Consider the following 13,477-nt stretch of genomic DNA (forward strand, 5'->3'; position numbering starts at 1 on the left):
GGACCCGTTGATGCAGCCCATAAAGGTCAGCTGCCTGGGACTCAGAGCAGGGGAGAGGGGGCCGGGGAAAAGTCCTAAAGGGACAAATGGATGCTATCCAACCAGCCCAGGATACTATAACATGGAGCGAAAAGGTAGAACGTAAATGCCATCTCTCATTTTTAAGTACCTGCATGGATAAGAATGAAAAGGTTACCAAAGGATAGTACTGATCTGTTTTTGTGATGGCATCTTGGGTTTTAGTTAATTAAATGCAATATGTTCGATCATGATGATATTAAAAAAGATTTTTTTTTCTTTCTATGCTTCATAGTGAAACGGGCGTGAGTTACAATTCTCACTTTACCACACACTTGCTGCTTTTCTAACTTCCCGATCTCTAAAATGGGGATCACAAGAGTATCCACCTGCTAGGGTTCCAAGGAGGATTAAATGAGTCAGTAGATCTTTCCAGTCTTAGTGTTCGGCACATAGGATGTGCTTTACGTGTTTGCAGTTGTCATGGTGACAACGGGACATCAAGAGCCTCCTAATGGGTCTACCTGTTCCCAAGTCCCCTCTCCAAACTGCCCACCATCCAGCCCAGAGCAAAGCTCCCTCTACAGGGAACACGTGATCATGTCGCTCTCTTCCTTGACCCCGTCCCCGGCCTCCAGAGCTTGCAGGACAATATTCAAACCTCAGCCTTGCGGGTATCTCGAGCCTCCTCCTCCTCCACTCCTCCCTTCGTGCCTTCATGCCAGGATGTGTCCCCTTCCCCCTTGCTAACTCGTACTATTCAGCATTCAAATTTCAAGCGTCACCTCCCCTGAGAAGACTTGCTGCCCACCCCACCCCCCGCCCCAATGCCACTCTGATTTGTTTTAAGCATTTTTTTAAAGTTTATTTATTTTGAGGGAAGGGGGGAGAGAGAGAGAGAGAGAGCGCGTGCCCACGTGTGCACACGAGCAGGGGAGGGGCAGAGAGGGGGAGACAGAAAGAATCCCAAGCGGGTTCTGTGCTGTCGGTGCACAGCCCAACACGGGGCTTGAACTCACGAACCGTGAGATCATGACCTGAGCCGAGATCAAGAGTCGAACGTTTAACCAACTGAGCCACCCAGGCACCCCCACCCCCACCCCAGTATAATTTCTTGAAGGCTTCCTCCTCAACCCATTCCATCCCATGCAGGCTGTATCATGCCATACTCCAAAGCATGAGTGAGTGTATTGATGCCCCCATGGGCAGTGTCCCCCCCCCCCCCCGCAAAAGGCAGCAATAATGACCTTCACTCTGGACCCCAGCGCTGAGCATAGAACCTGCTGAGAGTGGATTACCGACTCACGATTTGTCTGAGAATTAGATTTATAAGCGAATGGGTTAAGTCCCCCAAAGCCGCTCGGCTAAGCAAGTGGCAGAGACAGAATTCAACACTAGCTCTGTGCGACTCCAAAGGCCACCACTCTCTCCCAACCATCTGGAAGTTCTAAGGCTGCCTGACTGCTCCAGAATAGCAGCATGCCTGAGGGAACTCTCCAGGGGCAGTAGGCCAGTTCAGGCCAGAATGAGCTGGTTAGCAGCGACAGGCAGGAATAAATGCCTCCTTTCTGGGAGCAACCACATGACATTTGCTTTATCAAGGGACGTTCCCAAGAAAATCAATTTCTGGAGCATGTTAAAAATATAAACAAACCTCCATCCACCCCCCCCCCCCCCCCCCACTCCTTGAAGACAACTGGTCCAAAGAGATCTTAGGGAATTCAGACAATGCCACAATGTTGAGAGCACCATCAGATCACATGAACTTTGCTTTCCCTAACCAAGCATTTTCCTGCTGAATTTTTATGGTAAATTTGGCTGCACTGTGACATGCGCGTCCCCATACTATCCTCTGTCACCCAAGGCCAACCTGTATGCACAGCCACAGATACACTGGGGATTCTTGAAACACGCACCATCGGAGATTTGCTCTTGTGGCTCACGATGATGTTAGCAGAATCCCTTGATAACAGTGTTTACATCTATTTATAACTGTAACCTATTATCCTATTTTCCATATAATGGGATGCGACTGGAGTTAACAAAAATTCAGCTGCACAAGAGAAGTCATGCTCTTATAGAGCAGATGTTCACTCAGCACAGAAAGCGATTTGCCTTTACCGCAAATACCCAGGAAGACGGAAGCGCTTTTTCCAAAAGCGCGGCTGTTAATGTTTCATGTTGAAAACTAGTTTTTCAGATAAAGGATATTAAAAATGCAAGGTTGATTTTACCTCTTTAGTAAACGATATCGCTTGCAATTCGGGCATCGGATTCATTCTCCAGTTCAGGGCAGAGAAAAATAACTCGTAATTTATTTGTTCTTCACTGTCTTGAAACCTGAAAATATAATCATGGAATATAATTTGACTCAATCTGCAGAATTCAGGACCGAAATGTCACCTTAAATGCTACCATGAAAACATAATGTCAGGTACGTTTCAATATCTGCTATTTTTCCTGTTTCTTACTCGTTTATTTTCTGATTCTAACTCTTGAGAATGTGAACTCTTTGTGAGCAAAGATCCCATACAGCTACTTTACCAACGTGTCCCCAACACCTAGATTAATGCTGGCACTTAGTAGGTGCTCAATAAATATTTGTTGCAGTTGCCACAGAAAGAAATGAGCTTATTCAGTAACCGAGACCGTTTTGTTCAGAGTATTTGAAGGTCCCCTTTAATTTCATATCGTTGATCCAATAGGTCAGTAAAATAAAATCTCCTTGTATTTTTAGACTGCATGCCTTTTAAATTTTAAAGGGGAGCCTAGATTCATTTTGTCTACTAAGATATTTTTAGGGAAGATAAAAGGTATCTTTATCACTTATTATCGAGCCATTAGAAAGGGTTTATTTAGATCCACATGTACTGTCCTGGAAATATGTTCATGATGTATTGTTGAGCAGAAAGGCGGTTATGAAACAGTATTTAGAGTTATGATCTTACTTGAGGTTTATATTTATATAAAAAGGCATAGAAAAAGTCTAGCAACAACACACTGAAATATTAAAAACAGCTATTTCTGGGAAGAGAGACTGAGTTTTGCTGTTTTCTTCAGACTTTTCTGTATCATCTGAATTGTTTTAAATTCATAAGAAAAAACATTAAGTAAGCCCATTTTCACTTAAAAGAAAACATTGGCATAAATGTAACCTTTAACCATAATAGACTTTTGGCTATTAAGACCTAGGAATTTCAACACAATTGCTAGAATGACCTAAATACAAGCAAAGCACTTCTCAGTGTAATACCTCAATACCACCTACTCTGAATTTGACCACATTCTGCCAATCTTGTTTTCTTTTACAGAGAGAGAGAGACAGAGACAGAGACGGAGAGAGGGAGAGAGAGAACCTCAAGCAGGCTTAGAGTCAGCACAGAGCCCGACGTGGGACTTGATCACATGACCCTGGGATCAGGACCTGAGCCAAAATCAAGAGTCGGACGCTTAACCAACTGAGCCACCCAGGTGCCCCACTTTCTGCCCATTTTTAAGGCTCAAAAACATACACTGGTAACGTCCGACCATTGTTTGAAGGAAAAGACAAAGGTATTATTTCAAGCACCTTCAGGACCTCCAACTCAACATACCCCTCCCACCAGCAAGTGAGGTGCACAAGACTCTGCTGCAAGAATGAACAGGGGATAATTAATTATAAGAAAGCCGGGTTGGGGCGCCTGGGTGGCTCAGTGGGTTGAGCATCCGACTTCAGCTTAGGTCACGATCTCACGGTTCATGAGTTTGAGCCCCGCATCAGGCTCTGTGCTGACAGCTCGGAGCCTGGAGCCTGCTTCGGATTCTGTGTCTCCCTCTCTCTCTGTCCCTCTCCCCCTCACTCTCTGTCTCTTTCTGTCAAAAATAAATAAACGTTAAAAAAAAAATTAAAAAAAAAAAAAAAGAAAGCTGGGTGATGATAAATGCAGGAAAATAGCATACTCATAACCAAAGGACTTTTTTTCCCCCCTCAGGATTAAAGAAAATAATGGCTCGTATTTATAAACTAATAAAAATTAGCAGTAATAAGTTAAATGTTACAAGATGAAGTCACACAGGCTCATCAATCTAAACAAAGTAGAATCAACAGTGATCAGAAGAGGGGAAAGGGAATTTGGTTATTTTTTTGTGTACATTTTCTTTGGCCAAGGGTTCTGGGATGCAACTCCAATATGCCGCCCCCTACCACTGTTTATCGTCTGGGTTTTGGCTCACTTGTCATCTTGAACTCCTTGAAAGGACATGCTCTGTTTATGGAAATATTTGTAGCCAAAATGCTGGACCATGATGTCTTTTATTTGTGTGTGTTTTGGGAGAGGAACTGAAGCTCAATCAATTAAAGATGTTTTGTAGGAAACTTGCATTTAGCATGGAGCCTTGAAGAAAAGTATTCCCTAATACTCCGAGTAGGAGCTGAGGTCAGAGAATGAGATCATGTAGAACCTTTAACTTTCCTACTGAAGGGAACTAAGAGCCACAGGAGCAGACTGTACAGAGAGCTATTATGGGACCCAAGTTGTATTTTCTAAAGATTGCTCTGACTGATACATTGAGAAGAGAATGCAGGGGCAGGGCCAAAGTGGTGAGGGCAGTTAGCAGTCTTTTTCCGTAACCCAGAGGAGGCATAAATGGCGGCGGTGGCAGTGGAGATCAGTGAGGAGTGGTCAATTCTTAATACTTTGAGTGTAGGATTCCAGAAGGATTGTATACAGTGACAGGGAGAGACACAGACAGAGACAGAGAGAATGAATGGACTCAGGACAACTCTAAGGGTTTTGCTTGACCAATTGGAATAATATAGCTGTCCTGAGACTGGAAGGATTGCCGGGGCTACAGGTTGGCAGAAAACAACCGGGAGTTCTGTTTGCATATGTTATATTTTGATGGGAAGTGAGCAGTTGGATCTATGAGCTTGAAATTCAGGGAAGAGGTTCGAGGTGAAGACAAAAATGTGGCAGCCATTAGCATACAGATGGTGTTAAAAGCCACCAGATTGTGGGGGGTGCCTGGGTGGCTCAGCTGGTTAAGTGTCTGACCTTGGCTCAGATCATGATCTTACAGTTCCTGATTTCGAGCCCCGCGTCGGGCTCTGTGCTGACAGCTCAGAGCCTGGAGCCTGCTTCGGATTCTGTGTCTCCCTCTCTCTCTGCCCCTCCCCTGCTCCTGCTCTGTCTCCCTCTCTCTCAAAAAAATGAATAAACATTAAAAAAAATTTTTTTTTAAAGCCACCAGATTGAGCGATTGGATGACATCACCAATGAACTAAGTTTCTCTGTTTCTAGAGTACAGAATGTAATTGTCGGTAAATTACCGTTACGTCAATTACAGGAGACACTTATTTAATCCTAGAGGTTTCAGAAGTGTGACATCCCAGTAATTTGGGAACCAGTCAAAAGATTACCAAACAAATGTAGGACCACATCAGACTTCACCCGCACATACAATCCACTAACGAGTCCTGAGGGTTCTACCACCATAGCAGATCATAAATCCTTTCCTCCACCTCCTCTCCCATTCACTAACTCCAAGCCACCATCAACTCCTACCTGGGTTATAACCATAGCTTTGTAGCTTGGTCTTACTGCTTCGACTCTGACCATGCTGCAGACACATCCTCCATCAGAATGAGCTTTTTAAAACATAGACCAGATCAATAACTTTCTTCCTTGAACGCTCCAATGGCTTTCCAATCCACTTGGGACAGAAGCTGAACTCCCCATCAGGGATTATAACACTGTATGTAATCCGCCCATTGCTGACCTCCCTGATCTCACCTGAAAACTCCATCTCTGTTCAAAACATTGCAGGTGCACTAGCCTTCTTCCTGTTCTCTGAGCATGCTGAGATTTCTTCCAGAAATGCGAGGCATTTGCCCCTCTGGTCCCTTTGTCTGAAAGTCTCAATTCAAATGTTGCTTCTTCAGAAAGGCCTTCCTGAAGTTCCTCTTACCTGAGTCCCTCTACCGGAATCTGCATTTGCCCTGAATGATGGCGATGGAAACTTCTAGAAAGATTTCCGAAATCACCACTGGAATTCCTATTATCATACTTTGTTACCAAGAAGTCTTCTCTTTACTCATCCCTACCTGTTACCCCTAGGTGCCCAGCCTTCTTCCCTGCCCAACACACGATATGTCAGACTCAACACATCTAACCACTTACCCATTTCAAAGGCTATTTGGAAAGGATATTTGTGAATCAAATGATATTCAGGAAGGATCAAAAGCTGGAAATGGAAGAGTACACAGCTTAGAAATGATGTATGAATGTTTTCTGAGGAAAAACGTTTGAGAGATTTAGTCTTTTCAAAGACCCAGAGCCAGGCTCCAGAGAAGAGTTGAGCTAATGTGGTATAACACTCCAAGTTTTTCTTTTCAGTTCTTAGAGGATCTCAATGGATATGGAACTCTCAGCAAAAGGAGCAAGGGACAAGAGAACAAAGCATCTTTCAATGAAAGTGGATAAAATGAGCCAATGCTTCTTGGAAGAATTCTTTGCTGTTGGAAGTGGACAGAGTTGTAGTTAATCCTGACGGATTGGTCACAAATATTTATCTCCCTTTCTCACCAAAAGCCCACCAAAACGACAATAAAGGAATAGGTGGTAACCCACAATGTTCATGACAGCTGGAAAAAAAGACAACGGTGGGCAGGAATCTTCAAAATCTTTTGCAAGATGGAAAGCAGACCAAGGACTGGTAACCAGCTTGGCAGAGCTGAGGAAGGGAAGCTAAACTGTAAATGTCTGGAGGCAGGGGGCCACTTAGAGATTAGCCAATGTGGTCCACAGAACTCCTGAGGTGCTCAGCGAAAGCAGGCTCCAGATGCCATCAGAGGCGGGAACATGGTGTGAGACTGAAAACAAGGGCTGTTTCAAAGCCTGAACAAAGCCAGGGCAGCCAATCCCGAGTATCTTTTTCTATACAGTTCTCTTTCAGAGCAATTCAACTTAAGAAGCTTCAGTCTGGGGGAGCTGAAGCATAATCGGGGGCAGAGGAGAGCATTACACACTGAACTTGGGCCTCTCGGCCCCCTTCCTTCCCCTTTCCCATTTCTAGAATACCTGTAGCCATGCTTTGGTGACCCTTTCCCCCATTCCACCCTCCCTCCTATTCCAGCAGGAGATAGAATTCCTTTCCTGATTCTCTGAATGGTCTCAGAAAGATCTCCAGATTCCAGCTTCTGGGGTTCACCTAACGAAAATGAGGGGTAGGAGATGGATTTGTGCAGTGAAACCCACCAATCAACAAGATCCTCCCCCCCAAAAGCTTCAAGCATTAAGGACAGAAGCCAAAACAGCAACAGTAAAAAAAAAAAAAAAAAAAAAAGGAATCAGAAAAACAAAGACAATTAGGTTGCAGAGGCAAAGAGGGAAGATAAGAGGATACAGTATACCCGTGAAAAAAGGACAGAAAACTAAAAAAGGGAACATTCAGACAAACTGTGCTCCTGGAATAAAAAATCTGATAGTAGTAAATACACACAGTAGAAGAGGCGGAATATCGTGTCAAGAAAATCATGATGACAAAGAGAAAATCCGGGAAAGGAGAGATCCAAATCCAGGACATCCAAAATCTTTTTTTTTTTTTTTTTTAATGTTTATCTTTATTTTTGAGATGGAGAGAGACAGAGCATGAGCAGGGCAGAGGCAGAGAGAGAGGGAGACACAGAATCAGAAGCAGGCTCCAGGCTCCGAGCTGTCAGCACAGAGCTCGACGCGGGGCTCGAACTCGTCAACTGCAAGATCATGACCTGAGCCGAAGTCGGACACTCAATTGACTGAGCCACCCAGGTGCCCCTAGGACATCCAAAATCTTTTTTTTTTTTTAATTTTTTTTTCAACGTTTTTATTTATTTTTGGGACAGAGAGAGACAGAGCATGAACGGGGGAGGGGCAGAGAGCGAGGGAGACACAGAATCGGAAACAGGCTCCAGGCTCCGAGCCATCAGCCCAGAGCCCGACGCGGGGCTCGAACTCCCGGACAGCGAGATCGTGACCTGGCCGAAGTCGGACGCTTAACCGACTGCGCCACCCAGGCGCCCCTAGGACATCCAAAATCTTAATGACAGGAGTTCTCACAAGAGAAAAATGAAAATGAAAGAGAGGAAATTACTAAAAATTGATGGAAAGTTTCCCAGAACCAAAGGACAGGGTCTCCAGACCAGAAGGGCCCATATTAAGCACAGGGAATCTGTATACAGCCACACACACATACACACAAGGCCCCGAAGAGAAGATCCTAAGAGCATCCAGAAAGACCAATAGTGGGAATTAATATTATGTTAAATCCTCAAGCACCCTAACAGGAAGTTAGCAGTGGTATCTAAAAATGAGAAACACAGAAACAGTAGTGTGTGCGTGTTATTTAAATGTCGATGGAATATTACCCAGCCATCAAAAAGAATGTAATCTCGTCATTCGCAATGGCGTGGATGGAGCTAGAGAGTATTTTGCTAAGTCAAATAAGTCAATCAGAGAAAGACAAATACCAGATGCTTTTACTCCTATATGGAATTGAAGAAACAAAACAGATGAACATACGGTAAGAGGGGGGAGAAGAGAGAGAAACAAACCACAAGAGACTCTTAACGATAGACAACAAACTGAGGGGTGATGGAGGGAGGTGGGTGGGGGATGGGCTAGGTGGGTGATAGGTATCGAGGAGGTCACTGGTTGCGATGAGCACTGGGGGTGGTACGTGAGTGACGAGTCGCGGAATTCTACTTTTGAAACCCATATCCCACAGTATGTCACCTAACAAAAATTTTAAATAAACAAACAGTCAAACGTCTATAGAAATGGCTAGAACAACTGAAAGAGGCTGCTTCCTGTGCATGGATGGGTCTGGGAGGTGGGGAAGGGTGTGGCTGGAAGCTGCTGCCGTTGGAATAAGCTTTTTAGAATTATTTGAGTTTTGTGTTTGTTTTTGTTTTACCATGAGAATGTACCAGTGTGATGTAAGTACAAAATGTACAAAGAGAGAGAGAGAAAGAGAGAGAGAGAGAATATGGATATATAAGAGAGCTCGGGTTCTAAAAATAGTCCAAATAGGAGGCAGAGGAGCCAAGAGGAAGCAGTTCAGAGACGGAGGAAGGCTTGACTCTTCGGGTACTGGGAACAAGTCAGTCATTGCCTGCATTTACCTCTGAATACCGTCTCCCCTGTCACCCATAAATGGCGCCCTCCCTGTCATCCTTTGCCAGATCCTATCCATCCTTTCAAAACATTTTGGAAAGACCTGTGAATCGTATAGAAAATACGTCTCCTTACTTCGGGGTCATGCTGTGCCCCTGATCAAAAATGTCAGCCTCCTGGGGCGCCTGGGTGGCGCAGTCGGTTAAGCGTCCGACTTCGGCCAGGTCACGATCTCGCGGTCCGTGAGTTCGAGCCCCGCGTCGGGCTCTGGGCTGATGGCTCAGAGCCTGGAGCCTGTTTCTGATTCTGTGTCTCCCTCTCTCTCTGCCCCTCCCCCGTTCATGCTCTGTCTCTCTCTGTCCCAAAAATAAATAAACGTTGAAAAAAAAAATTAAAAAAAAAAAAATGTCAGCCTCCTGATTGTCCACCAGGACCCCCTGCTTTGCTCCTCGCCGAATGACTTTTGGCTCTTGCTAAGACTCTGATCCGTGGTCAAAGGACGAAGATTGGCCACTCTGGAGGCAAGTCTCTCAAAAAGGCCGTGAAGGCAATTCCAAAGAAGAACTTTCTATGGCAACATTGTTGGAACCCGTGCACGGTCTTCCAGGGTGACTGCCCTAAAGGGTAACACTAATTCTGGCTTTTAAGTGTTTCTCCGCTTGTTAAAAAGTCAGCCTCCTTACTTTAAAGTCCCAGCTCACAGTGCTAAAGTGTTTTCCTAAAGCCTCCATAAATTCCTCTTTCCCTTTGATACTTGGGCAAGCCACCATTTCCTTCCCTACACAAACTCAGGGACATGTTTGTGGAGGAAGAGGGAGGGAAGGCAATTTTCCCTCGTTCCTCCTTAGATAATCATGACCCCCCCCCCCCCCCCCAAGCATTCTCCTCAATGCCTAGCTAGGTGGGAGTTCTTAGAAATGTGTCATTTGACGGGTGCTTTGGGTCCCCCCCCTCCTTAAAAGGATGAATGGCTTGAAAACTACAGAAGCCATCTATCTCCTTGCCACAACGAATAAAGCTCCATCTGTGGAGGTAAAAGGCAGAGCAGCAGCTGTGTTTTGCTGAAAAGGAACATGGCTTCCCCCTCTGCTGCAAAGGCCATCTTGCAACACAGGTGAATGGGCTGGGCTGCATGACTAGAGCTGCAAGGGAGGGAGGGCAGTGAAGACACATTTTTGATTCACTTGGTTGTGTTTGGTTTCAGTTCATTACCCGGCAAACCCAGGGGTGCCCACCTGAGCACCTTCTGCGATTTTTTAATTTAATTTATTTACTTGAGGCAGGGGAGGGGCAGAGAGAGAGGGAGGGGGAGAGAATCCCAAGCAGGCTCCGCGCTGTCAGTGTGGAGCCCTACGTGGGGCTCGATCTCACGAACTGTGAGATCATGTCAGACGCTTAACCAGCTGAGCCACCCAGGTGCCCCTTGAACACCTTCTGAGATACTTAGTGACTGGACACTTGAGAAAAACGCAGAGCTCTGGGCCACTGCGTCCGTGGGTCATTAAAAACTCAGTTGGCATGGTGGCATGGCCCCAGGTTGTCAGTGAATAGTTCTGGGAATCTCTAGACGGCCAGGTCTCTAAATTAATTTCCAGTTATTCCAAGTGGCGATTCATAAGGCCACCATTAGGGAAGGAGGCCAGCTCTTTACTTCCCAGTCCCACACGGAGCACAGAACGGAATGACCTCAGAATACTTCTCCACTTCTGAACGGTTTGAGAACCAGAATTTCTTGCTTATGAACAACTGAAGGAGCATCAAAAACCCAAGTGAGGGCTAAGAGAGGTCGGGTCCATTTACAAGGCTCACATCCCAAAGGTTTAGGGTATCTTAGGGAGTCGTCGTCCTAATTCCATCGGAGACTCAACTCGGTCTGCACCGCGCTCTCTCAGCGAGAGAGCCTCTTGGTGCCTCAGTTCCTGCACTTAACAAAATGAGGAATCGTGCCTATCATCAACGGTCACATGCCTTTTGACAGGTTCAGGGGTTTATGGAATATTCTAGGGCCCTTGGCACTGTGTCAATACAGTGCGTCAGTCCCATCATTCACGTATCACCCATTGCTACTACTACACAGAACACGTAAGCCCGATGCTCTATGTGTTGGTGAAATGAACCCGTCTGGTAACTAAGGTGACTTCATGCCACGGACTGGTGGGGCCTCAGGTGACCGGATGTGAACACGATTTTGAAGTCCCGATCCCAGCTTGAGCTGGGCTAATTCAGGAAAAGCCCTAACTGAATCACAAGAAAGAAAGAAAAAAGAAAAATGAAAGAGCAGCAGAGGGAACTCTCGATACTAAAACAACGGGGTTAGGAAAAATACGCGAGTAACCATCACTGGGGTGAGAGACAATCAGTCAAATCTGCAGCCATGTTGTTTTCCGGCGCCTGAACTGAGCGCACACAGCCGCAGGTAAAACCGCCCTCGGACGGAGCGCGCATTGAACCAGAACACGCTCCAGGCCTGCCTCCCACAGGACGTGGCAGACGTCAGAGGGGCTCTGGCGTGGCATGCCACAGGAGGGCTGTGCAGAGAGAGAGTCTGGTCAAGGCTCTGGAAAGCCCTGTGCAGTCTGTGGGGAACAATAAGAATGCAGAATAGAAATGTAAGCTGCAGGCTGATGGGTCCGTTAGGAATTAGGGCCGTCTTTGAAAGGAATCTGCGGAGATGATGCAAAACCCCAAGCATGCGACCCAGATCGTGGCGGGGCATATGGGAGGGAGAGGGGACTGGGAATGAGACATTTTCTAATCTGACTGGTCTGAAGTTTCCCCCGAGTGAAGAGAAGGGTCACCGCACAATCAGAGGCAGAGCTGGACTGAACACAGTCCGCTTAGCAACCCGGAGGGATGACCTCCACAAAGCCGAGCTGGGCTCGGAGGCAGATGTGTGCCGTGCCCGGGACATCTTCGAAGGAAGTGGGGGAACGGTCTTTCTGCCTTTAATGTCAAATCATAAAGGCAGAGACAAAACAGGCTGCAGAGGATGATGATTCGGTGGCCTCCGTGTTAGAGAAGGAACGTCTAGGTCCTCCAGAGGCCAGGCTCCCACATCACCGGACTTTCCAGGACAACTCATCCCCGGGGCCATAAGAGATAATCTAATAAATATCCGCAGCTTCCTGACGGGAAGACAGCTTCATGTGCGAAATGCCTTCAGATCCAACTGTTTGAAAACAAGGCTTCCTCTGTGTAGAGGGACACAAGTTTCCTCCAGTTCACTTCGAAGTCAGAGTGTGTGGTCTGTGGTCCCTGACTTCAACTTCTCGCCTAGTCCCCGATCAATACTCAGTACCAGGTGCTGCGCTGGGTACTTCGTGTATGTTATCTCAAGTCACCCTCAGAACTGCCAGGAAGTGGGTATTATCTCATTGTATTTTTGGTTTTATTTTATTTTTTTAGTCTAGAGAGAGAGCAAGCACACAAGCAGGGGAGAAGGGGGGAGGGAGAGAGAGAGAATCCCAAGCAGGCTCCACACTGAGCGGAGGGGCTCGATCCCACGGCCCTGGGATCATGGCCTGAGCCCATATCAAGAGCCAGATGCTTAACCAACTTAGTCGCCCGGGTGCCCCGGTATTATCTCATTTTAGAGGTGAGGAATCTGAGGTTCAGGCAGGTCAAAAATCTTGCACAAGATCACATAGCTAGCAAATGCATTCAAAGACTACAAGAGACCAGGCAGGGTGAAACTGTTAAGATCTGACGAACCCGCTGGTTGTTCATAGGTGGCAAATCAAACAGGCTGAAAGCAGGTCTCTGTATCCGAACGGACCGAACGTCAAGTCGCAAATCTTCATTACAAGGTAAGAGACAAAAAGAGAAACACGGTGTTGTGAGAATCTTCTGGAAGAGTCAGTCACAGCCAGCCAAGTGAATCTAAGATGGCTTCGTGGGTGGGGTGCTACCCGAAGTGAGTCTTAGAGAAAGAGCAGGATTTCAACAGGTGAAGAAAACTGGAAGCTATTTTCTACTTAAGAAACAGCAAGAGAAAAGGCAAACTAACTAACTAACAGTGGGAAGCAGGAGGTAGACATGTGAAATGCTAAGTAGCCCATGTGGTCTTGGGAATGTGATGGCGGAAGAAAGCAGACTCCTAGGCCTATTTCATCTCAGGTCCTTTCCATCAGGATGACCTGCCTTCTCCCTCACACTGATGCTAGCAAATAAAAGCACCCTGGGGCTGATATTCCAGAAAAAAAAACCCCAGGTCAATGTAACACACAGGTACATCCAACTGGATTGGCCCTATTGAGTCCCCTTCTGATGCTTCAGACCCTAGTTCTTCCACGTGGGATTTAGTTTTATCTGTTCCTTTTGTCTCAGAT

At 46.1% G+C, this 13,477-nt stretch overlaps 1 protein-coding gene across 1 annotated transcript in view; it reads right to left on the reverse strand.

Moving 5' to 3' along the window:
* EFHC2 (EF-hand domain containing 2) overlaps positions 1–13,477 on the reverse strand; it is a 179,059-nt gene that overhangs the window by 14,851 nt on the left and 150,731 nt on the right. The window contains exon 14 of the mRNA XM_030304654.2: positions 2,253–2,358. Within this exon, the coding sequence (XP_030160514.1) occupies positions 2,253–2,358 (106 nt within the window). The remainder of the gene's footprint in view (positions 1–2,252; positions 2,359–13,477) is intronic.

The sequence above is a fragment of the Lynx canadensis genome, chromosome X (genome assembly GCF_007474595.2).
Source record: "Lynx canadensis isolate LIC74 chromosome X, mLynCan4.pri.v2, whole genome shotgun sequence".
Classification (NCBI taxonomy): domain Eukaryota; kingdom Metazoa; phylum Chordata; class Mammalia; order Carnivora; family Felidae; genus Lynx; species Lynx canadensis.